Genomic DNA, 25,724 nt, shown 5'->3' with positions numbered 1-25,724 from the left:
CCAGTCACCTGCACATGAACATTGAAGTACAATCTTCTCTCGATCTGAGAAATATTAGCAACGTAGAAACTATCATTCTGGAGAAGGTAACTACTATGCTGTCGAGCAGTTGAGAGTAGTGGAGTCACAACAACCACTCTGTTCACCGCCACGCTGTAAATGTTCTCAATATGGTCACATTCAGACCGAAACTTCTAAACATTGCAAACAAGTATTTTATTGCGTTCAAGACTGTTTGTAATCTATTTTTAACGATTTTTAACCAGACCACTATTTTTCTCCACAGGAAATGTTTCCAAACGTTTTGCTGGTAGCAGATTCTCTACTAAATAACCGGGGCCATCTGCAGCATAAAATTTACCACAGAAAGGGCATGTACCGTAACGTAGCAAGCCAGTTTGCATTCCTTTCTCTTTTTCTCATCAATATTTTAAATTAAAGAATTAAAAGAGGTATATAGAAAATAAAGATTCAAGTTAAAGATACTGGACATACTACTTTACGATGCATGATTCCTTTTCCTCTCTAAGCTGGTGACGACTAGCTTACTCTTGTGAGTCCCTGATGGGTGGGACACGCAGAGCACGGCGAATCTATGAGGGAGACTGGACAGGCCGATGAATGCAGTCATGATAACGATATAAATCGATATCTTCAACGACGATTGTGTGGCCGACCCGCAACATAGATTGCTGGAGGAACTGAAAATCATCCTTATGGCGCGTGACAGGAAAATTGGGGTAATATTAAACAAAAATTATAAATGCAAATGGTAAAATAGAAATCAGCACAGAAGCTCAGAAACCAAAGAAGTACACATGGGTTTGGCGACTGTTATGGTAACGATACAAGTCGATGAGCCATAGCACAGCCTTGTGGAAGAAACGAAACTCATCCTTAACACGGGGCGGCGTCTGACGGAAAAATGGACATGACGTTAAGCAAAAATTATAAATGCAAACTATGTACTGAAAAGAAAAAAAACATATTACAAAAGGCTACATGATAATATTTCTGTATGTTATTATAACGCCTTCGTTTTAGTACTCTCTTTAACTTTGTTATTCCTACCCTTCCAAGGCTCACATTCTCAAGATCACTTTAAGTAAAGTCGAAAGTTTTCATGATAAATACACATCATTTCAATCTAGACTGTTGTATTAACTAAATTTTGCGTATGTGGGTATCATTTTGGCTATGGAAGTACCCCAGTATCAAACAGACATAATGTGGTCGAGCATTGTTCTGTTGAAAAATGGCATCACGATACTGTCACATCAGAGTTAGCACAAGAGGACACAGAACGTCCGTGACGTAGCGTCGTGCTTCCAGAGTTCTCTGTCACTGCCAGTCGCGTCCTGAAGCCATAGCAATGGCTCCCCACACCATGAAGCCAAGGGTAACACCGCCGTGCCTCTATAAATCATTGGAAGAATGAGACCTCTCATTCGGACTCGCCGACTACTCATGGTAGTGCAGTACCTGAGTTCAAGTACGCGACGCAAGCAGTCCAGTCACCACAGTTTGTGTTATGTTAACGACAACCTGTCGTGGACAGTAATTTCTTAGTCAGCCTGCTGCGAGTCTCCAACCAATGGGGCGCAAGGGGTCCATTATTTGGTGTCGGATAGCAGGTACGGATGTGAAGGTATTGCGATGTGTTTGGTGCACAACGCAGAGATCGTACTGTGTCGATGTCAGATGTGGACGACCTTGACCACGAGTGTGCCTACACTCACATACCCTTGCAGTCCAATCACTGTATATCCGAATGTCAATATAGCCCCATTCGAAAAACCGTCCAAGCGGATATCCGCAATGAGGCTCTTTTCAAACGCTATCAAGTTAAAGATAACGCTGTCTCACACGTGTGCGCGGCGTCTCCATGTCCTTCCCAGTTATCATTCAAATTCTGACGCTGTTCATGGCCTTTATATACAATACCAGACCCAGTAATAACACTAAACACGATTTACGCTAGTGAACTCTGGTGGTCGCTCTACATTTTAAAGAGAATTGTAACCGTAATAAATTACGTATCCGTCGGGCAGGAAGTTACTTTGACATCTGACGATTGTTGTTGTGGTCTTCAGTCCTGAGACTGGTTTGATGCAGCTCTCCATGCTACTCTATCCTGTACAAGCTTCTTCATCTCCCAGTGCCTACTGCAACCTACATCCTTCTGAATCTGCTTAGTGTATTCATATCTTGGTCTCCCTCTACGATTTCTACCCTCCACGCTGCCCTCAAATGCTGAACTTGTAATCCCCTGATGCCTCAGGATATGTCCTACCAACCGGTTCCCTCTTCTTATCAAGTTGTGGCACAAACTCTTCTTCTCCCCAATTCTATTCAATACCTCTTCATTAGTTATGTGATCTACCCATCTAATATTCAGCATTCTTTTGTAGCACCACATTTCGAAAGCTTCTATTCTCTTCTTGTCTAAAACTATTTATTGTCCACGTATAACTTCCATACATGGCTACACTCCATACAAATACTTTCAGAAACGACTTCCTGACATTTAAATCTATACTCGATATTAATAAATTTCTCTTGCTCAGAAACGCCTTCCTTGCCATTGCCAGACTACATTTTATGTCCTCTATACTTCAACCATCATCAGTTATTTTGCTCCCCAAATAGCAAAACTCCTTTACTACTTTAAGTGTCTCATTTCCTAATCTAATTCCCTGAGCATCACCCGACTTAATTCGATTACATTCCATTATCTTCGTTTTGCTTTTGTTGATGTTCATCTTATATCCTCCTTTCAAGACACTGTCCATTCCCTTCAGCTGCTCTTCCAAGTCCTTTGGTGTCTGTGACAGAATTACAATGTCATCGGCGAAACTTAAAGTTTTTATTTCTTCTCCATGGATTTTAATACCTACTCCGAATTTTTCTTCTGTTTCCTTTTCTGCTTGCTTAATATACAGATTGAATAACATCGGAGACAGGCTCACTCCCTTCCCAAACACTGCTTCCCTTTCGTGCCCCTCGACTCCTATAACTGCCATCTGGTTTCTGTACAAATTGTAAATAGCCTTTCGCTCCCTGTATTTTACCCCTGCCACCTTTAGAATTTGAAAGAGAGTATTCCAGTCAACATTGTCAAAAGCTTTCTCTAAGCGTACAAATGCTAGAACGTAGGTTTGCCTTTCGTTAATCTTTCTTCTAAGATAAGTCGTAAGGTCAGTATTGCCTCACGTCTTCCAACATTTCTACGGAATCCAAACTGAATTACGCTAGTGAACTCTGGTGATCGCTCTTCGTTTTACAGAGAATTGTAACCGTAATGAATTACGTACCCATCGGGTACGAAGTTACTTTGGCGTCTGACGATATTCTAGATGGTTAATTTTTTTCTGGCAGTATTTCTTCCAATTTTTGGTAACATTTCTGGGAAACAACTGCCTTGTAAACTAAATGAAATCGTTGAAAAACAAGTCTACATGGTGATGGTTATTTTATTAAAATGACTAGTTTAGGTCTAGTCTTAAGCTGTCTTCAGATCAGCACCGTCAAGTTGACGATGTCTACAATAGTCAGTAGATTTCCGTCGTTGAAATTTCTTCTCTCTGCAATGACTGAGGTCTACTGACTGTTCTAGAAATCATCAAGTTCAGCTGATGGTTCTGATTTGAAGATGGCCTAAGACTATGCCGAAACCGATCATTTTAATAAAACAACCACAGCTATCGAGATTGTTTCTTCTCTGATTATATATATTCCAGTCATCGATTAAAATTCCATTTTCATTTCCTACGGCTGTACTTGTTATAGGAGCGGGGATGGACGGAGTACCGTATTGATCCGTTATTAACTGTTAACCCATTCCAAATCATACAAAATTGCAAACTTATCTCTAACCCGCGAGACACAGTTTCAGTTCGGAAATTAATATATGAATATTGTAGCACGTTAGCAACCAATACATGAAAAATAATTAATGTAATATCATATAATGAGGAGTGATTTTGTTATATTTGAGCAGAACACAGCGCAGTTCTCATTATCTGACATATGTCACACAACTAATACTCAGGACCGCGCAGGCCACGACTCGACATAGGTCGAGTATTCTATTTACGTCGCATTAATGAGCTTCCAGCACAAAGCAGCCAGCAGGGAACAATGCCAATTACGGCGATTTGCTGTAAATCTTTAATGAACAGCAACTGGTGCGTGCAATTTATTTCCGTTTAACAATCACTGAATCAGCAAACAGATTACTACACAGTCGGAATTCACGCTCTGAATTTCCGCGGTGTAGTTCGTTGCGATGTTCGTAACGGTGTCAGGTGGCGGCGTATTGTGTGGACGGCGTCGCTGTGAGGTGCGGGCGCTTGTTCCGGCTAGCAGGTGTCTGGTGGCGAGTCGTCGAGGAAGCCTCTGAAGACGCCGCTAGCGGTCCCTCATCTGCCTCAGCAACGCGTAGAACGTGTAGGAGGCGTTTATCAGCTGTAACACAGACACATTAATTATTCGCAGCACCTGCACACCTGCGACATGTCGCTACTAATCGCTAAGTACAGTCCTCATAGGAGACGCGTTATGCTCTACGATCTTTCAGAGAGTTATTCGTTCAGTATCCACTTATACACCCAAATGTCAAAATACTGTGCTTCAATTGCATCACCATAACAAATCCTGAGCCACGCTCTGTGATTTTGTTATATTTGAGCATAACACAGCGAAATTGAGTTATTGTGATCGCTTCTCAGTTTTGGCTATTGGTTACTTGATACCAGTGTCTGAGTTTAATTTGTACACCACTGAAGATGATCACTATGTGATCGAAAATCGATTCTGATATCAACAAAACATCAATATTACGGCCAACGCTGATATTCCTTTTAATCCTGAGTTATCATTGTAACAGTTCACTAACTCTTTGTTAGTAACATTTTTTACTTGTAATTGTCTTTTCTGTTCTTAAATGGAACTACATTTTATGCTAATTGAAAGGGCTGTAGAAGACCTCTTCTGCGACGTGTGTGAAAACATATCAAATATTAAGAAAAAAGATGCACTGTAGACCACCGTCTGGTCGTATACAGAAGGGGCCGCATATAGGTCGCGCTATAGTAGATCCCTAAAAGCAATGACAAAATGCCTGATTTCAAAATATGCCCATAGGGTAGAAATTCGTCGGCCCGTGTGTTTAACTTAAATGTATAGGTCTATGGCTGTCGTAATTGATGTTGTTGCTTAGGTTAGTGGATGACTTAATGATGAGCTAGACACGAAACTAGTCATCAAATAATAAACAAAATGACTACTGTAACTTGGGTGGTTCCTTGCAGTTTACTGCGCAATTTGCTAAAAACGTTTAATTGAGGTTTTAAAGCTTATCATGGCACTTCAAGTGCTTATCCTTGCATTGTTTAATGTGCATCACACTTACATGTTAGGCAAAACAAACGGAAAATACAAAGACATGGTAGTTAATACACAATTTTATTTACTCTCCAAAACAAAACAATGTTCCACACGAAACTAAGGTACGTACGAGCCTGTGTAAGAGAACAACAGTGCTGATTTCTGTCACGTCCTTCACAGCGTATGTTCGTAATGGCCTCCCAGCTCTGATGGTTATGACAGATTCATGGATGCGCCGTCTTAGAGTAGTTTCATTATAGATGATGTCTCCCTAGACGAGCTCATTGATGTAGCCGAGAAATAAAAGTCTAGTGGATTTTAATCGGGGGATCTGCACGGTCATCACATATGGTTTCCCCTGCAAACCCATGTGTTGGGAAACTGACAATCTTAATACCTTCAAAACACTTTTGTCATTGTTTTCCATACATTCCTTCCTCGCCGTTTATGCGAAGAATTTCCTTATTGCATATTTGATGAGTATTTTCTACATTCTTGTGAAGCAGCACATCTCAGATGCTACGATTCTCTTCTGCTCCGGTTTACCCATAGTCCATGTTTTGCTACCATACAATTCTGTGCTCCAAATACACATTATCAGAAATTTCCTTCTCAAATTAAAGCCTATGTTCGATACCAGGAGACCCCTCTCGGTCACTAATACCAATTTTGCCACTGCTAATCTACTTTTTGTGTACTTTTTACTTCGTCGGTTATGGATAACCTTGCTGCCTAAGTAGCAGAATTCTTTCAAAATGGTTCAAATGGCTCTGAGCACTATGGGACTTAGCATCTGAGGTCATCACTCCCCTAAACTTAGAACCGCTTAAACCTAACTAACCTAAGGACATCACACACTTCCATGCCCGAGAGAGGAGTCGAAGCAGCGACCATAGCGGTCGCGAGGTTCCAGACTGAAGCGCCTAGAACCGCTCGGCCACACCGGCCGGCTGCAGAATTCTTTAATCTCATCTATTTCGCGAATATCAATCTTGATATTAAGTCTCTCGCTGTTCTCATTTCTGCTACCTCGCATTGCTTTCATCTATCTTCGATTTTTTTTTCAATCCACATTCTATAAGCATTAGACTGTTCATTGCATTCAGCATATCCTATAATTCTTCTTCACTTTCACTCAGGATAGCAATGTCATCAGCGAATCGTAACATTGATATTCTTTCGCTTTGAATTTTAATTCCGCTCATGGATCTCTCTTTCATTCCCATCATTGCTTCTTTGGTACGTAGTTTGACAGTAGGTGCGAAAGACTACGTCGTTGTCGTACATTTTTAATCCTAACACTTCCTCCTTGGTCTTCCACTCTTATTATTCAGTCTTGTATGTGGCTCATATTTTATATTACCCGTCACTCCTTATAGCTTACCCCTATTTTAATCAGAATTTCGAATATTTCACATCATTTTCCACGTCGACAAAATCAATGAACGTGTCTTGATTTTTCTTCAGTCTTGCTTCCACTATCAATCGTAACGTCAGAGCTATCTCTCTGGTGTCTTTATCTTTCTTAAAGTCAAATTGATCGTAATCTAACAGATGATCAGTTTTCTGTTTCATTCTTCTGTATATCGCCAGGAAATCTCTTACTGACCATGACGGAATGTAGCTGAAATCTACCGGGTCTCCCGGCCTTTTCCAAGTATAGGTCCTCCTGTTGTGATTATTCAACAGTGTATTCGCTATTACTACCAAACATTTATTGCAAAACAATACGTGAGCCTAAAACACGTTCCAAACTTCGGCAACTGATAGATGTAAGAGATGTAAGCTTACGCTCTTGCGCGTCTGTTCGACGATCCGTCTTGAAAACAACGATGAATTGTGCTTGTTTGTAATCTGCAGGAACTCTTTGCTCCTGGAGAGACCGATTGTATACTGCTGCTAGAAGAGAGACAATTTCTTTCGCATACTTCGCCTAGAATCGTATTGCTGCCCCGACTGTTCTAGCGGTCTTCTCTAGGATTTCCGGTGAACTTCTATCAAAAATGGCTTTGAGCACAATGATTTTCTTTCAAATTTCTGTGATTTTCCATTTTAGAGATGTCCATTCCTCATGTACTGAACTGCCTAATGAGCTATTTCTTATTGCAGTGTCTACAGACTCAGAGAAATTGATGCGTGTCTCTTCATTCCTTAGTACTTCCTATCCCACTTCTTTGTGTATTGATTCTTCCTCACTAATCTCTTAAACTTCAGCCTGCTCTTGATCACTACTAACTTGTAATCTGTGTGGGTACGCCTTACAATCCAGCATCTGACTTTGATATCTCTTACTGACCATGACTGTGGTCTTGACTGTGGTCATTAGTCCCCTTGAACTTAAATCTACTTAACCCTAACTAACCTAAGGACATCACACACATCCATGGCAGGATTCGAACCTGCGACCGTAGCGGTCACGCGGTTCCAGACTGAAGCGCCTTTTCAATTAGTGCAGGGCTTAACTTCAATCACCTAGATGAATGTATAGGCATGTAGTCGTCGTGACGGATGGTGTTGATTAGATTAGTCGAAGATTTGATAATGAGTTTAGACTCACAACTAGAACGGTCCTCTGCGGTTTATTGCATAATTTGGTATTCCATGCAGCTGCCGACGTCATGTCTTCCAGAATTTTGGAAACCTAAAATCTGCAAATATACGTTTTTACACTTCCACACACAGTTTTGCCCTTGTTTGTGGTAATGGATGCCACAGATAACATAAATAATGACTGATAAGTGATTGTTATTTCACAATAATCATATGCGTACGACAAATGATGCTTGCCAGCGTACGTACAAACCCTGACAGATTACTCCATTTGCTACTGACCTCCACATTCGTTATTGGAAGGCGTGTCACACCGTTTTACACGTCTCAATGTCATCTTCCCTGATCTCGGGAAAAGTAAACATTAATATCTTGTTTGTACCATGTGTGCGTAGATGTATTACCCAAACTCAAAACATATGACTTGTAAAGGCTATAATTGATAGTTTACAAACAAAATAAGTATTGATATAATGTTGTTTAGTACTACATCCTCAAATTTTGTATTTATCACTTCACTATGCCACTCGCCGCCCCCCCCCCCCCCCCCCCCCATGAACGATGGACCTTGTCGTTGGTGGGGAGGCTTGCCTCAGCGATACAGATAGCCTTACCGTAGGTACAAGCATAACGGAGGGGTATCTGTTGAGAGGCCAGACAAACGTGTGTTTCCTGAAGAGGGGCAGCAGCCTTTTCAGTAGTCGCAAGGGCACCAGTCTGGATGATTGACTGATCTGGCCTTGTAACAATAACCAAAACGGCCTTGCTGTGCTGGTTCTGCGAACGGCTGAAATCAAGGGGAAACTACGGCCGTAATTTTTCCCGAGGGCATGCAGCTTTACTGTGTGATTAAATGATGATGGTGTCCTCTTGGGTAAAATATTCCGGAAGTAAAATAGTCCCCCATTCGGATCTCCGGGCAGCGAATACTCAGGGGGATGTCATTATCAGTAGAAAGAAAACTGGCGTTCTACGGATCGGAGCGTGGAATGTCAGATCCCTTAATCGGGCAGGTAGGTTAGAAAATTTAAAAAGGGAAATGGATAGGTTAAACTTAGATATAGTGGGAATTAGTTAAGTTCGGTGGCAGGAGGAACAAGACTTCTGTTCAGGTGACTACAGGGTTGTAAACACAAAATCAAATAGGAGTAATGCAGGAGTAGGTTTAATAATGAATAGGAAAATAGGAATGCGTGTAAGCTACTACAAACAGCATAGTGAACGCATTATTGTGGCCAAGATAGATACGAAGTCCACACGTACTACAGTAGTACAAGTTTATGTGCCGACTAGCTCTGCAGATGACGAGGAAATTGAAGAAATGTATGATGAAATACAAGAAATTATTCAGATAGTGAAGGGAGACGAAAATTTAATAGTAATGGGTGACTGGAATTCGAGTGTAGGAAAAGGGAGAGAAGGAAACGTAGTAGGTGAATATTGATTGTGGCTAAGAAATGAAAGAGGAAGCCGCCTGGTAGAATTTTGAACAGAGCACAACTTAATCATAGCTAACACTTGGTTTCAGAATCATGAAAGGAGGTTGTATACATGGAGATACTAAAAGGTATCAGATAGATTATATAATGGTAAGACAGAGATTTAGGAACCAGGTTTTAAGTTGTAAGACATTTCCAGGGGCAGATGTGGACTCTGACCGCAATCTATTGGTTATGAACTGTAGATTAAAACTGAAGAAAAAGGTGGGAATTTAAGGAGATGGGACCTGGATAAACTGAAAGAACCAGAGGTTGTACAGAGTTTCAGGGAGAGCATAAGGGAACAATTGACAGGAATAGGGGAAAGAAATACAGTAGAAGAAGAATGGGTAGCTCTGAGGGATGAAGTAGTGAAGGCAGCAGACGATCAAGTAGGTAAAAAGACGAGGGCTAATAGAAATCTTTGGGTAACAAAATAAATATTCAATTTCATTGATGAAAGGAGAAAATATAAAAATGCAGTAAATGAAGCAGGCAAAAAGGAATACAGACGTCTCAAAAATGAGATCGACAGGAAGTGCGAAATGGCTAAGCAGGGATGGCTAGAGGACAAATGTAAGGATGTAGAGGCTTATCTCACTAGGGGTAAGATAGATACTGCCTACAGGAAAATTAAAGAGACCTTTGGAGAAAAGGGGACCACTTGTATGAATTTCAAGAGCTCAGATGGGAACCCAGTTCTAAACAAAGAAGGGAAAGCATAAAGGTGGAAGGAGTATATAGAGGGTCTATACAAGGGCGATGTACTAGAGGACAATATTATGGAAATGGAAGAGGATGTCGATGAAGACGAAATGGTACGATACTGCGTGAAGAGTTTGACAAAGCACTGAAAGACCTGAGTCGAAACAAGGCCCCCGGAGTAGACAACATTCCATTAGAACTACTGACGGCCTTGGGGGAGCCAGTCATGACAAAACTCTACCAGCTGGTGAGCAAGATGTATGAGACATGCGAAATACCCTCAGACTTCAAGAAGAATATAATAATTCCAATCCCAAAGAAAGCAGGTGTTGACAGATGTGAAAATTACCGAACTATCAGTTTAATAAGCCACAGCTGCAAAATACTAACACGAATTCTTTACAGACGAATGGAAAAACTAGTAGAAGCCGACATCGGATAAGATCAGTTTGGATTCCGTAGAAATACTGGAACACGTGAGGCAATACTGACCTTACGACTTATCCTAGAAGAAAGATTAAGGAAAGGCAAACCTAAGTTTCTAGCATTTTTAGACTTAGAGAAAGTTTTTCACAATGTTGACTGGAACACTCTCTTTCACATTCTGAAGGTGTCAGGGTAAAATACAGGGAGCGAAAGGCTATTTACAATTTGTACAGAAAGCAGATGGCAGTCATAAGAGTCGAGGGGCACGAAAGGGAAGCAGTGGTTGGGAAGGGAGTAAGACAGGGTTGCAGCCTCTCCCCGATGTTATTCAATCTGTATATTGAGCAAGCAGTAAAGGAAACAAAAGAAAAATTCGGAGTAGGTATTAAAATCCATGGAGAAGAAATAAAATCTTTAAGTTTCGCCGATGACATTGTAATTCTGTCAGAGACACCAAAGGACTTGAAAGAGCAGCTGAAGGGAATGGACAGTGTCTTGAAAGGAGGATATAAGATGAACATCAACAAAAGCAAAACGAGAATAATGGAATGTAGTCGAATTAAGTCGGGTGATGCTGAGGGAATTAGATTAGGAAATGAGACACTTAAAGTAGTAAAGGAGTTTTGCTATTCAGGAAGTAAAATAACTGATGATGGTCGAAGTAGAGAGGATATAAAATGTAGTCTGTCAATGGCAAGGAAAGCGTTTCTGAAGAAGAGAAATTTGTTAACATCGAGTATAGAGTTAAGTGTCAGGAAGTCATTTCTGAAAGTATTTGTATGGAGTGTAGCCATGTATGGAGGCGAAATATGGACGGTAAATATTTTGGACAAGAAGAGAATAGAAGCTTTCGAAATGTGGTGCTACAGAAGAACGCTGAAGATTAGATGGGTAGATCACATAAGTAATGAGGATGTCTTGAATAGGATTGGGGAGAAGATAAGTTTCTGGCACAACTTGACCAGAAGAAGGGATCGGTTGGTAGGACATGTTTTGAGGCATCAAGGGATCAGAAATTTAGCATTGGAGGGCAGCGTGGAGGGTAAAAATCGTAGAGGGAGACCAAGAGATGAATACACTAAGCAGATTCAGAAGGATGTAGGTTGCAGTAGGTACTGGGAGATGAAGAAGCTTGCACAGGATAGAGTACCATGGAGAGCTGCATCAAACCAGTCTCAGGACTGAGGACAACAACAACAACAACATGTCACTATGGCTCCATTATATTAGGAAATATTTTTTATAAAACTGGTACGCCTCGTTATATTTAAAGCGAATAATCTTGACATGTATGTCAGTAATGTTTTTCTTCATGGCCTATTTTATTGTTTTAATCTGTAGACATCGAATAGTCGTAATTGTGTTTTGCTGCAGAACTGAAGATGATCATTGTTGACTGAAACTGGCGGTCTGAAGACCTACAATATTTGTGATAATAGAAGTGAAATAAAGAAATTAATTCTACAAACAGAAGATTTGCACTTACATCATGAATATTGTAATTATATGCCCAAAGTTACTTTTACGTCTGAAAATTCTGTCCATTGAGAATGACACGATACTAGCAGACCTCTATGGGCCAGAAATGTACTTTTTGCCATTGCTAGTCTACTTTTTATGTCCTTCGTCCTTCGTCCATCATTGGTTATTTTGCTGCCTAGATAGCAGAATTCCGTAACTTCATACACTTCGTGACCATCAAGCCTGATGTTAAATCTCTCGCTGTACTCATTTCTGCTACTTGTCATTATTTTCTTCTTTCTTCGATTTACTCTCAATCCATACTCTGCACTCACTAGACTGATCACTCCATTCAGCATATCATGTAATTATTCTTCACTGCCACTCAGGACAGCAATGTCTTTAGCAAATAGTGTCATTAATATCCTTCCACCTTTCACTATAAGAATATGTGGGCCGGCCACATGCTGCTGCTGAAGTTTCGTTGGGAAGCCGTTACAAATCCTCGACTCAATCCCGATCTTTTCCCATTTGATTTCTACAACTTTGGAGTCCGGAAGAAAGATTGGTGGCGGTCGTTTTAGTACAATCATGGTTCTGTAAGCAAGCACAAACATGTTTCCATGAAGGCATTGGACGCCTTCTTTCACAGTGGGATAAATGTATTAACAGTTATGACGATTACTTTTCAAATAATAAACAGTCCGTCTTCTTTTTTTCCTTCAATTTGACAGCTTTTTCTGCCTCAGTGATCTTGTCGTGAACAGGTGCATCTCGTTTCTTAAATTTGGGTTTCAGCATGAAATAGTACAGATATATTCTACACGAGATAGATTTTACACATGATATTAGGAGTCCCCTTGGATAAAAGTTTGCATGGCTTGCTTAGAGAATAAGTATCAAGCCAGTTTTCTTCTTCTTCTTAATCGTTATCTTCTTTAATATCTTCTTATTGTTCATACACTTTTGCAGTCATGTTACGAAGACAATTTTGCTATCATTTTCTGAGTCCCTCCAATCATTTTGGATGAAATGGAGTGAGGAAAGTTCGTTAAAAATGTTCTGAACAGTAACAGAATAGATAGTGAATAGAGCAGCATTAAAAGTATGCTTGTTTGTTTCTTATTGTAATTTTTATGTATCGGTTAATTACACAGGTGGTGTTCCTGCGTAACGACAAATGCCGGCACGAAGATGAAGATCTCAAGAGCAGAGAAGGCTGTGAGGCGACATCAGCCAATAGTTCGCACCACGATACGAGCGGCCTCTGGCCGAAAAGAATATAAGCGCCGCTTCTGGCAGACTCGGCCGGAGAGTAGAAGACCGACACTACAAGAAACCACGGACTAGAAGAGAACACTAGAGCCGTCGTACTAACTGTTATACTGAGGCTTGTGCCTTTTAATAATAATAATTGCTTGTACGGACATTCTATATAGCGAATGACATTGATTATTGGTGTGTGGCCAATTGCTTGCGACCCAAAGTTAAGTATTCTCAATCTACTGTATTTTAATAAAAACTATTACTGCGATTTGCTTGAATTGCTGTTTAGCTGTCCGAGAAAGCACCGTATAAGAGACGAGTGGGCAGGACACCACAGGTAGAGCTATAATCATCATAATGCCATGAACAACTGATTTGTTTATTTTTATTGTGCAGTCTACTAAGCTTTCATTCCAAGCCACTAACATCACAGTATTGGAAAATAAACTATCGAGGACTATTTTAGAATGTTCTGGAAAAACCGGGGAAAGCTAATGAATTTATATCCATTGAGTAATTGTCTATAATGCAACTGAGTAATGTAAATTCCATTATGACGATTTTGAATAAATAACCATATATGTAAACCATACATAAAAAATTACTTCCTGCTATTAAAGTTGCAACACTGAATGCGTATATAACAAAAGTCAGATTTTCATAAAGTTGTTATTTCCTTACATGTACAAATTATTAGCGTATTCGAGCACCTGCATTAGGTGGTGGCAGTCTACCTTCTGTACATGGGGAAAGATTGCGCAGCGCGTTTCTCATACGGACATCGCATTTGGATCCTGTTTGTTTCTGAGAAGATAGTGTTATGCTTTGTATAAGAGACGATGAAAAATATTTAATATGAGGGCGTTGATGCAGCGTATATGCAACGTACCTCGCCTCCGATGTGTAGGCAAGGGATATATGAGGCATTTGTTTCTTTCCAACGCGCGTGCGGAAAATGCGGAAACGTAAACTATGGCGACGCTATTACCAAACGTTTCGAAAAAGGACCATCGTGTTGTTATTCTCTCCGTGGCGGACGGAGGACAAACACCTCTAGACGTCCATCGGAGAATGTAGAGTGGGTGTGGGACAGCACGTCTGGCGGGGACCACCGTTATGGAATGGAATGGTGCGTCAAGTTCCAGGCTGGTGACCGATGCGACACAAGATGACGTTGGATCTGGGAGGCCAGTCTCATCCAAGTGTGAGATACTCGAGTCCTATAGTCCTCTCCCCAAGCGATTATCACGCCTTCGGTCCCTTAAAACAGGCCTCGAGAGGTAGACGATTCCGGTCGGACGAGAATGCGCAGCAGGCTGTGACGGGCTTCTCCAAGCAGCAGAACACGTTGTTTTACCAAACGGGTATCTTCACCTGCTGCGTCGTTGTGCTGATTGTCTCAATGCTCAGTGTCGTTTTGCCTGACTCATATAACGTTTCCGGACTGTACGGCCTTCGATCAGAAACTTTTGAAGGAGAAACATCTGCCAGTAATTAACATAATTCGTCAGCACAATACCGTGACTTATCGAGACTGTTGCTTATTGTTCTGTTACTTCGCTAATCACGTTGTTCGGGATCCCACGACTGTCATGTGAATATGAATTCCTAGCGTTCGGGAGATCCATAGCGTAACTCGCGTGGGAACAACTGCCTCACATTACTAGCATCCGAGAGAACAGACATACTGTTCACTCGCCTATGCACGATCGTACAGCCACGTCGCACAGGAAATGGATTTCTAATACTTACGGTAATGTAACCGGGTGACGTCGTTGACAACCGCCTATATTTCGACAGGAGCACATCCTACCATTTTCAAGCCCTAACTGCAGCAAGTAGGCGCTGCGCAAGCGAATGTTATAACCTCAGTTTTCAGAAGAAATCTGGAAAGGTAACATTCTCAGACACTATAAACACTAGCGCCATCACAGACAAAAGATGATCGAAGTCAGAAGTTACCGATTTTGAAATTAGTAATCAACAGATGGGGAAGCACTAATTGTGTCCTTCTGTTTTCTGACAAGGGAGAGATCATGATTCCATGCAAAACTTAAACAAAAACCACAATCTCTATGAATAAGGTTACTCGCTAATCTAATTTCAACAGCTTCCTTAATAACGCTATAAAGTAGCTGGAAGCGCATGCCACAAGCTCTGTGTTGCTATATTCCAGTGGATAAACGGTGCCAAGACAATATTCTGCAATAGCCAATCTACTCGGCGGTTGTAAGCGAGAGGGCCGCTTATGCCAAGTATACCGGTCCTCCACGGTCCTGATGACGTGCTGAAACTGCAAGAATACTGTAGACACCCGCCTGACTCTAACAAAGATCATCTTTTACGGAATCTAAAAGGGCCCTCATCTTAAACGGTGGTCGAAAAACACGCTTCAAATCATATTTCCGCCAAATACGAGCAATCTCGTTTGAAATACTCCCTGTGTAAGGCAAAAGGCTGTATATCATCTCGGTATTATTATTTGCCCCGTGCACAGTTGGCCGACAGAACAACGCACATGTGGTCTGTCTTTCACTATAACCATTCTGACGGAAGGTGACAAACTCTCAGGGTCCATGATGACGTCGGCCCTGTGAACCAAATTTCGAAGTACTTGTTCGCTTTGAGCCGAATGGTGACAACTTCAGCCTGCAGAGCATTTCACAAAGTACCAACAACATTCCTCCCGACCAACACATTAGGTAAGGGAAGATACCTCAAACGTGAAGCAAATAGTATGATTAAGGAAGCTGTTGAAATAAAATTAGTAACTAACCTTATAAATAGGGATGGTGGTTTTTGTTTAAATTCTGCGAGGAATCCTGCTCTCTCTCTCTCTTTTCAAAACAAAAATAAATAAATAAATAAAATAGCCAGAGGGACACAGTTAATGTTACCTCACCCGTTAATTATTAATTTCACAACCGATAACTTCTGACGTCGATCATCTTTGGCGCTAGTGTTTCTAGTGCCCGTTGAGTGTTGTCTTCCCAGAGTTCCCCTGAAAACCGAGATTTTAAATTCCGTTGCACAGCGCCTGTTTGCTGCAGTTTTGTCTTGAAAATGGTAGACTGTGCTGCTGTTGAAACATGGACGGTCGTTGACGGCGTAAGAAAGCAGAATTCCCGTAAGTTCTTTGAACATTGTATACTGTAGGAGAAACTCTGGTCTCGGGAATTGAACTTATTTCCACACGGATAGTACGAGGACATTTGGAGTATCGCGGAAGCTCAGCACGGTGTTCTTATCGCTATTTCCCTTGACGTAACGGCAGAGACAGGCGAGCCGACAGTGGTGCATCCATTGTTAACTCTACGTACGGGAGCGGCACCATGTCGTCTGTATAGAAGAATCCCGATTCTGCGAACAGCATCAGATTGGACGTGCAGGTGTGTGGAGGCTTCGAGAAGCACCAACGTTAGCCGACTGCATTCCTCATCGATATGTGGGCCATTGGGCACACAACACAGTCACCTCGGTATTGCATAACCAGTAATTCAGACAGCAGGTGCTACATTCGTGAGATGTCAAGGAAAAAGGCTGTGAATATTCGAGATTTACGTGGTTTTATCTTCCAACACAAATACAAAGGACCCCACAATTCCGCTGCTGCTTGCCCTACCTGGATACAGAGGATGTTCGATAATTGCCACAGCAAGCACGTTTTCCAGATCCGTTTATCTCTAATCCACTGACACCATCTGCTGAAGGGTGGCGCGCCACCACTCAGCAGATACTGAGACTGCTGAACTCTAGCTCACAGTTGAAGCAGCAGTGTATTTGCCTGGAAAGGGCAAGGCATTTTTTGCAGCGAGAGGTGGCAGTCGTGTATAACGAATTTCGTACCGTCTATACACACAAATCCTCTAGAAATTTAATCAAGTACCGTTCCTACAGTCTTATATAGCAACATCAGTAACGTCAGTGTGGAGCAGTATAGGGGCTATAATACAGTGAAGGAAAAAAATATCATAACACCAAGAAGGACTTGTGCGACATAAGCGGAAGTTTGTAGGCCTGTTTCTAGATCTGAAAGATGATGTCTGCTCATATTTGGGGCAGTCGCATAAGAATGGCTTTAGTGGTGTCCCTGTCAAGATGCAAATCAGGTTTGCTTTCAGCACTCGCTGTAACGGTCGTGAGCGTTAGTTACGTCTAAGATTACACCTAGTGAGTTGATCGTAGTCACAAAGTCCCTTAAGGAGACAAACACGGCAAAATCAACACGTCACTGAGTTCGAATGAGTTCGCGTAGTAGGGCTACGAGCATACTGCGACACTGCAGATAGACTTGACAGGAATGTAGCTACTGGACATGATTGCTAGTAGCGGTGGTCATGAGACTGTGGTCTCAAGAAACTGGGCTCCGGATGACCAAGTGACACTACGAGAGGGAAGACCATCGCCTTCAGCATATGCCTCCGTCGCATCGTACTGCATCTTCAACAGCAATGTGAGCAGCAGTTGGCACCACAGTGACACAACCAACTGTTACAAATCGATTACTTCAAGGACAACTCGAGAGCCAGACGCCCTGTGGCGTGCTCTTCACTGACCCAAAACAACTGATATTTCAGTAATGTCAGGCGAGAGCTCATTGGAGTGCAGGGTGGAGGTATGTGTGTTTTTGAAGAAAGTTGGTTCCATGCCGGTACCAGTGATGCAGGTGTTTTGGTTATGAGGAGGCAAGTTCAGGGCCTACAACCCACCTGTGCTAGACACAATGAACCCACACTCTCAGGCATAGTCGGGGGTGCCATTCCCTATGACAGCAGGTGTACTCTCGGTTATCACACGCACGCTGCCTGCAAATCTGTACGTCAGTATGGTGATGCGGTCTGTTGTGCTGCTTTTCATGGATAGGGGGTGTTCTCCAATACGCTAATACTCGACACATACAGCTGTTGTAACCCAACTTGCTGTACAGAGTGTCTGAGTCGTGCACGGCTCGCGTTTATCCCTTTTATTGTTTGTCATCTTCTATTACGGTACTGCTGTTCGTTTCCTTATTCAATTTACTGTCATCACTAACTTCCGGCCTTACTTGCTCATGAGCGGCAGCGGCAGAGCGTATCGATAAGTGCACTGTCGTACCATCTCTGGAGCGACCGATAGTATTTCCGGGCCGTTGTGTGTCTGGGAGTCAGTTGGAGACGGACCAGCAGTGCAGCCGGGACGCTGGAGCAGTGAAGTCGTGGGACGGTTCGCCGCTGAGGCGCCGACAGCCTGTGCTCGCCGACCGCTGGCGACACACATGAACTGTCCGAACGAGGGAGATTGGAGCGGGACGACGGTTGGTTGGTCATTCGGTTGGTCGTCTCATCGGCCGACGTATATCTGGTCCTTTCACCGCTTACGGGTCTGGGAAGTTGGTCGGTTGGTATGGAGCACCGAGGAAGTCTCCGTGGCGCGTGTCTGGCCGTGTCCTGGCGGCGTCCACGTGCAGTGGGAGTGTAAGGGCAGTTCCCATTGCTACGAGGTCCGTGACTCACCAGTCGCGGACACGAAAGATATTTTATCCTATCCCCTGGTCCGTTGACTGTCTATCGGTTGGGATCTTGTTGGGTCGTCAATAGTTGACCCGACTGCCTGTCTCACCTAAGCGAGCGTTAGTGTTTCAATTCCAGGCCGACCTCCGAACATCTGAAAGTTCTTTGTTGTACTGTCCCCCTTTTTAAAATCTGTTCCTGGTTTTTTGGACTTACATTGGTTCTATCCGATTTTTTAAAAATCAGAGTTCTTATGCTGTCAAGGCCTTCAACTTAAATTAAAAAACTGTTTCACGTAAGGCCTTCATCATTTACAAAAATTAATGTTTTGGAGTTTTAAGTGTTAGGCCATTAGCCGATTTGAATTTAACTCGTTTACTTCAGCCTAGCTAAAGAACTGTTTTAAGATAAGACTTGCCTTTTAAACTTCTGATTATGCTTGCGTTTTAAGTTATTGGCCTTCAGTTGTATTAAAATTAAAGTGGCTTTCAGCCGGTAATTAAATCCCAAGGATTAAAGCGGTGTGCTTGAAAAAAATTGATATGTCGTTTGATCAAACAATAAAGTTGTATGTTCGAGTGTAACAGACAGCCCCTTATTTTGGCCACTTTCCACAATGTATACTATCTGTCCTGTCCTGTCCTGTCCTGTCCTGAGGGATTAGCAGGGCATATCACTGGCGAATCATCGTCGACATATTGCCTTGGCCTCATCGAACACCAAGTCTGTCACCAATTGAGCACATATGGATCATTATCGGACGACAACTCCAGTGTTGTCCACAATGAGCATGAACCGTCCATGTGCTGACCGAGTGCAACAGGCACGGAACTGACATCTGACTAACTGTCATCCGGTACCTGTACAACACAATGCACGCATTATTCCATGCCTGCATTCAACATACTGACGGTTACACTCGTTTTTAATGTACCAGTAAATAACATTTATAATGGCGTACCTCACTCTTACATTACCCCGTTATCATTCGATGTTAATCATTTAAACATAGTACCCAGACAAAAGTATTTCAGAAACTTCATTAATCTACGTTATATATTTTGTGGTTTTACGATTTTTTCGAGTTAGTGTATTTTCGATATCCTGTTTATTTTTTGATACTCTTGGGTTCCTCCCATGAACCATGGACCATGCCGTTGGTGGGGAGGCTTGCGTGCCTCAGCGATACATATAGCTGAGCCGTAGGTGCAACTGCAACGGAGGGGTGTTGGTCCACGCCATTAGTGGGGAGGCTTACGTGCCTCAGCAATACATATAGCCGTGCCGTAGGTGCAACCGCAACGGAGGGGTGTCTGTTGAGAGGCCAGACAAACGTGTGGTTCCTGAAGAGGGGCAGCAGCCTTTTCAGTAATTGCAGAGCAGCAGTCTGGATAATAGACTGATCTGGCCTGGTAACACTAACCAAAACGGCCTTGCTGTGCTGGTACTGCAAACGGCTGAAAGCAAGGGGAAAGTACAGCCGTAATTTTTCCCCTGGGCATGCAGATTACTGCATGGTTAAATTATGATGGAGTCCTCTTGGGTAAAATATTCCGGAGGTAAAATAGTCCCCCATTCGAATCTCCGGGCGGGGACTACTCAAGAGAATGTCCTTATCAGGAGAAAGAAAACTGACGTTCTACGGATCGGAGCGTGGAATGTCAGATCCCTTAAGGGGGGAGGCGGTTAGAAAATATAAAAAGGGAAATGGATAGGTTAAGGTAGATATAGCGGGGTTTAGTGAAGTTCGGTGGCAGGAGGAACATGACTTCTGGTCAGGTGAATACAAGGTTATAAATACAAAATAAAATAGGGATAATGCAGGAGTGGGTTTAATAATGAATAGGAAAATAGGAATGTGGGTAAGCTACTACAAACAGTATAGTGCACGCATTATTGTGGCCAAGATAGATACGAGGCCCACGCCTACCACAGTAGTACAAGTTTATATGCCAACTAGCTCTGCAGATGACAAAGAAATTGAAGAAATGTATGATGAAATAAAAGAAATTATTCAGATAGTGAAGGGTGACGAAAATTTAATAGTCATGGGTGACTGGAATTCGGTAGCAGGAAAAGTAGAGAAGGAAACGTAATAGGCGAATATGGAATGTGAGGAAGAAATGAAAGAGGAAGCTTCCTGGTAGATTTTTACACAGAGCATAACTTAATCATAGTTAACACTTGGTTCAAGAATCATAAAAGCAGGTTGTATACATGGAAGAAGCTTGGAGATTCTGGAAGGTCTCGAATAGATTATATAATGATAAGACAGAGATTTAGGAACCAGGTGTTAAATTGTAAGACATTTCCAGGGGCAGATGTGGTCTCTGACCACAATCTATTGTTTATGAACTGTAGATAAATACTGAAGAAACTGCAAAAAGGTGGGAATTTAAGAAGGTGGGACCTGGATAAACTGGAAGAAGCGGAGGTTGTAGAGAGCTTCAGGAAGATCATTAGGGAAAAATTGATAAGAATGGAGGAAAGAAATACAGTAGAAGAAGAATGGGTGGCTTTGAGAGATGAAATAGTGAAGTTAGCACAGGATCAAGTAGGTTAAAAGACCTGGGCTAATAGAAACGTCTCAAAAACGGGATGGACAGGAAGTGCAAAATGGCTAAGCAGGGATGGCTAGAGGGCAACTGTAAGGATGTAGAGGTGCATATCACTAGGGGTAAGATAGATACTGCCTACAGGAAAATTAAAGAGACCTTTGGAGGAAACAGAACCAGTTGCAAGAATATCAAGAGCTCAGATGGAAACCCAGTTCTAAGCAAAGAAGGGAAAGCAGAAAGCTGGAAGGAGTATACAGAGGGTCTATACGAGGGCGATGTTTTTGAGTACAATATTTTAGAAATGGAAGAGAATGTAGATGAAGATGAAATAGGAGATATGATACTGCGTGAAGAGTTTGACAGAGCAAAGTCGAAACAAGGTCCCGGGAGTAGACAACATTCCATTAGAACTACTGACAGCCTTGGGAGAGCCAGGTCTAACAAAACTCTACCATCTGGTGAGCAAGATGTGTGAGACAGGCGAAATACCCTCAAACTTCAAGAATAATATAATAAATCCAATCCCAAAGAAAGCAAAGAAAACACGCCATCCAAGCTCTGTTCGACTCAGTGACCAGGCGTATCAAGGCCGTTATTACGGCCAGAGGTGGTTGTTCTGAGATGTGAAAATTACCGAACTCAGTTTAATAAGCCACGGCTACAAAATACTAACACGAATTCTTTAGAGACGAATGGAAAAACTGGTAGAAGCCGACCTCGGGGAGGATCAGTTTGGATTCCGTAGAAATATTGAAACGCGCGAAGCAATACTGACCCTACGACGTATCTTAGAAAACAGATTAAGGAAAGGCAAACCTACGTTTCTAGCATTTGTATACTTAGAGAAAGCTTTTGATAATGTTGACTGGAATACTCTCTTTAAAATTCTGAAGGTGGCAGGGGAAAATACAGGTAGCGAAAGGATATTTACAATATGTACAGAAACCAGATGACAGTTATAAAAGTCGAGGGGCATGAAAGGGAAGCAGTGGTTGGGAAGGGAGTAAGACAAGGTTTTAGCCTCTCCCCGATGTTATTCAGCCTTTATATTGATCAAGCAGTAAAGGAAACAACAGAAAAATTTAGAGTAGGAATGCAAATCCATGGAGAAGAAATTGAACTTTGGGGTTCGCCGATGACAATGTAATTCTGTCAGAGACAACAAATGACCTGGAAGAGCTGTTGAACGGAATGGACAGTGTCTTGAACGAAGGATACTTGATTAACGTTAACAAAAGAAAAACGAGGATAATGGTCTGTAGTCGAATTAAATCGGGTGTTGCTGCGGGCATTAGGTTGGGTAATGAGACGCTTAAAGTAGTAAATGCGTTTTGCTATTTGGGGAGCAAAATAACTGATGATGGTCGAAGTAGAGAAGATGTAAAACGCAGACTGGCAATGGCAAGGAAAACGTTTCTGTGGTTGCCCTTAACGCTGCATCGCAGACAGGAGCGCCTGCGATGGTGTACTCAACGACGAACCTGGGTGCAAGAATGGCAAAACGTCATTTTTTCGAATGAATATAGGTTCTGTTTACAGCATCATGATGGTCGCATCCCTGCCTGGCGCCATCGCGGTGAACGTACTTTGGGAGCATGTATTCGTCATCGCCATACTGGCGTATCACCCGTCGTGATGGTATGGGGTGCCATTGGTTACACGTCTCGGTCACCTCTGTCTCGCATTGACGTCACTTTGAATAGTGGAAGTTACATTTCACATGTGTTACGACCCGTGGCCCTACTCTTCATTCGATCCCTACCAAACCCTACATTTCAGCAGGATAATGCACGACCGCATGTTTCAGGTCCTGTACGGACCTTTCTGGATACCGAAAATGTTCGATTGTTGCCCTGGCCAGCACATTCTGCAGATCTCTCACGAACTGAAAACTTCTGGTCAATGGTGGCCGAGGAACTGGCTCGTCACAATACGCCTGTCACTACTCTTGATGAGCTGTAGTATCGTGTTGAAGCTGCATGGGCAGCTGTACCTCTACACGCCATCCAAGCTCTGTTCGACTCAGTGACCAGGCGTATCAAGGCCGTTATTACGGCCAGAGGTGGTTGTTCTGAGTACTGATTTCTCAGGATCTATGCACCCAAATTTCGTGAAAATGTAATCACATGTCAGTTCTAGTGTAATATATTTGTCCAATGAATATCCGTTTATCATCTGCATTTCTTCTTGGTGTATCAATTTTAAAGGCCAGCAGTATATTTGCCATGTTTAAAATTTGGCATGCCGTAGTTTAGTGTCACTGGCTTCTGAAGAAGGCCCAATAATTTTGGCTGAAACCTGGGTAAAGTTTGGTTTCTATTTGCAACTGAGGCTGACGTGTTTCATTTTAAATTATCACATTGCTGACGGGGCTGCACAGTGTTAAAAATTCTTAGAAAGGTAAGACTTTATATCATTCTAATATTAGAAGCGTCTAACAATCATTTAAGTTCTTTTACTTATTTGTAAAAATTAGTACGTACAATTTATAATATAATTAACTGTAGATATTAAAAATGATAAGAAATAACTCATTAAAGTGCTGAACACGATCTGCAGGGTTCAGATTAAGTTTTAAAAAGAATGAAATAAAGAATAAATAGTTAGGAATCTTGTTCATACAGAGATCAGTATTTCAGAACAAATTTCTATATTTCGCGACTATGACCCCAAACTTGTAAGTCCTCAGAGTACCGGTTTCGGTGAGCAGAGATCACCTTCAGTTTTGCAGAAACAAACATGGTAAAAACAAAAATACAAATTGTGGATTGTCTACAGCTTAAAATCACAAAATAGGTTGTAATGAAAAGTATTACTGACATACATGTGAGAGTTATGCGCTTTAAATATGAATAAGATGACGAAGCAGACCGGTTATTAAAACATGTCCTAATATAATGGAGCTATGGTAGCATAGTCAAATGATAAACACAAAATCATCAAATATACATAAAATATGGCATATGTAACAGTCATCTTGCTAACAGTGGTACTGTCGGAAAAAAGACATAAAATGTTTTTGTCGGTATCTGGCCAGCTGTCGCTAGTGTAGACGTACACATTCTTTGATTATATAGTGTATGATAGAAAATAAAAAGAAGAATACAATCAGTAAAGTCTTCAGTGGGCTTACCCTGAGCATAAGCCATTACAGTACTAAAATGCAGTAAATTAAAACAAGACAAAAGTTGGATTGTTAAAAAGGAATCAAATAATGGAAATTCTAGGATGGAAAGTATTGTTAAAAAGGAAATAGTTAAGGGACAATAATTCTGATAAGCTCTTGTGGCGAATTTTAGATGAAAAGTTAATGACCTAAATAAGAAAAGCTTACTAAATACGCAAAATAATATAAATAATTGTGAAGCAAATAACGAAAGAAATCAAATGAATAAAAATAGACTGTCGTATATAACCAGCACCCTCTAAAGGCGTTACCGCCAGAATGTCGTATAGGCGAGATGTGGTTAGAGGACCGTATCTGCCAGAGGACACCTCGTACCTTGTGATACACCGTTCCAAGAAACGAATAATAAGACACCGTACCAGACCATTAACAAAATTATCTAGTTATCGATATATATTATACAACCAGAGATCGGGACAAGAAAACACGAGAATTATACACTCAACGTAAGAAAATAACGAAATATCTAAAGCACTCTATACTAGGTAAAGACATAGACAAAATACATAGAAGAGAGATGCTCAGTGCCTGTGGAACGAAGCAAAGTAGGCGTCAGGTACCAACTCGTTCATCCCATTGAGCACATTTGTTGGTGCCTCTTTTTCCGTTTTTTAAATGTCAAGGTCTTCGAACAAATTTTCACTCTGTGGAGAATACACATGTTATTGTTAATGCTGCCTATAGAATGACCAGTTTTTTGACAAATACAATCCCTAGACAGTTTTGTACGTGCCCGTGAATGCCTTTTAAACCATACGCCAGGAAAGCTGACAGTTAGGCATTATAATATTTATCACAGTTATTACAATCAATTCTGTACGATCCAAAGCCATCAGTTTTTCATATGCCCTTTTCAGTTTATGTTTTACTTGCAGTATTAGGGTATTGTCAACTTGAAAGCCACATCTACCATTATGTTTTCCGAAACATTTTTGTATTTTATGTCACATTTAGCTGCGAAATTTCATAGGAATGGTTTTCCCTCGTTGTTTTTAAGTTCTATTTTCTGGGTGGTGTTTTCAGCTGTAGTTAATCCACTCCTTGTAGTTCTGTTTTTCCCACGTTTTTATGCAGATCCGAAGATGGCCATTGCTGGCCGAAAACGGTAGTCTCAGGACAAACAAGTTTGTGGTCATAGACATAAAATAAAGGAATTTATTCATCACTTTCTGATCCACTGTTCCACTCGCGACCATGTAGCAGATTGTGAAATCAA

The 25,724-nt window shown here is 41.7% G+C and overlaps 1 protein-coding gene across 1 annotated transcript in view; it reads right to left on the bottom strand.

Moving 5' to 3' along the window:
* Nucleotides 1–4,382: 4,382 nt before the first annotated feature.
* The window catches only part of LOC126281739 (odorant receptor Or2-like), a 48,084-nt gene continuing 26,742 nt past the window's right edge, over nt 4,383–25,724 (bottom strand). The window contains exon 5 of the mRNA XM_049980927.1: nt 4,383–4,467. Within this exon, the coding sequence (XP_049836884.1) occupies nt 4,411–4,467 (57 nt within the window). The 3' untranslated portion in view covers nt 4,383–4,410. The remainder of the gene's footprint in view (nt 4,468–25,724) is intronic.

This window comes from Schistocerca gregaria, chromosome 7, assembly GCF_023897955.1.
Source record: "Schistocerca gregaria isolate iqSchGreg1 chromosome 7, iqSchGreg1.2, whole genome shotgun sequence".
NCBI lineage: Eukaryota > Metazoa > Arthropoda > Insecta > Orthoptera > Acrididae > Schistocerca > Schistocerca gregaria.
This window is presented reverse-complemented; position numbering and strand designations above follow the sequence as displayed.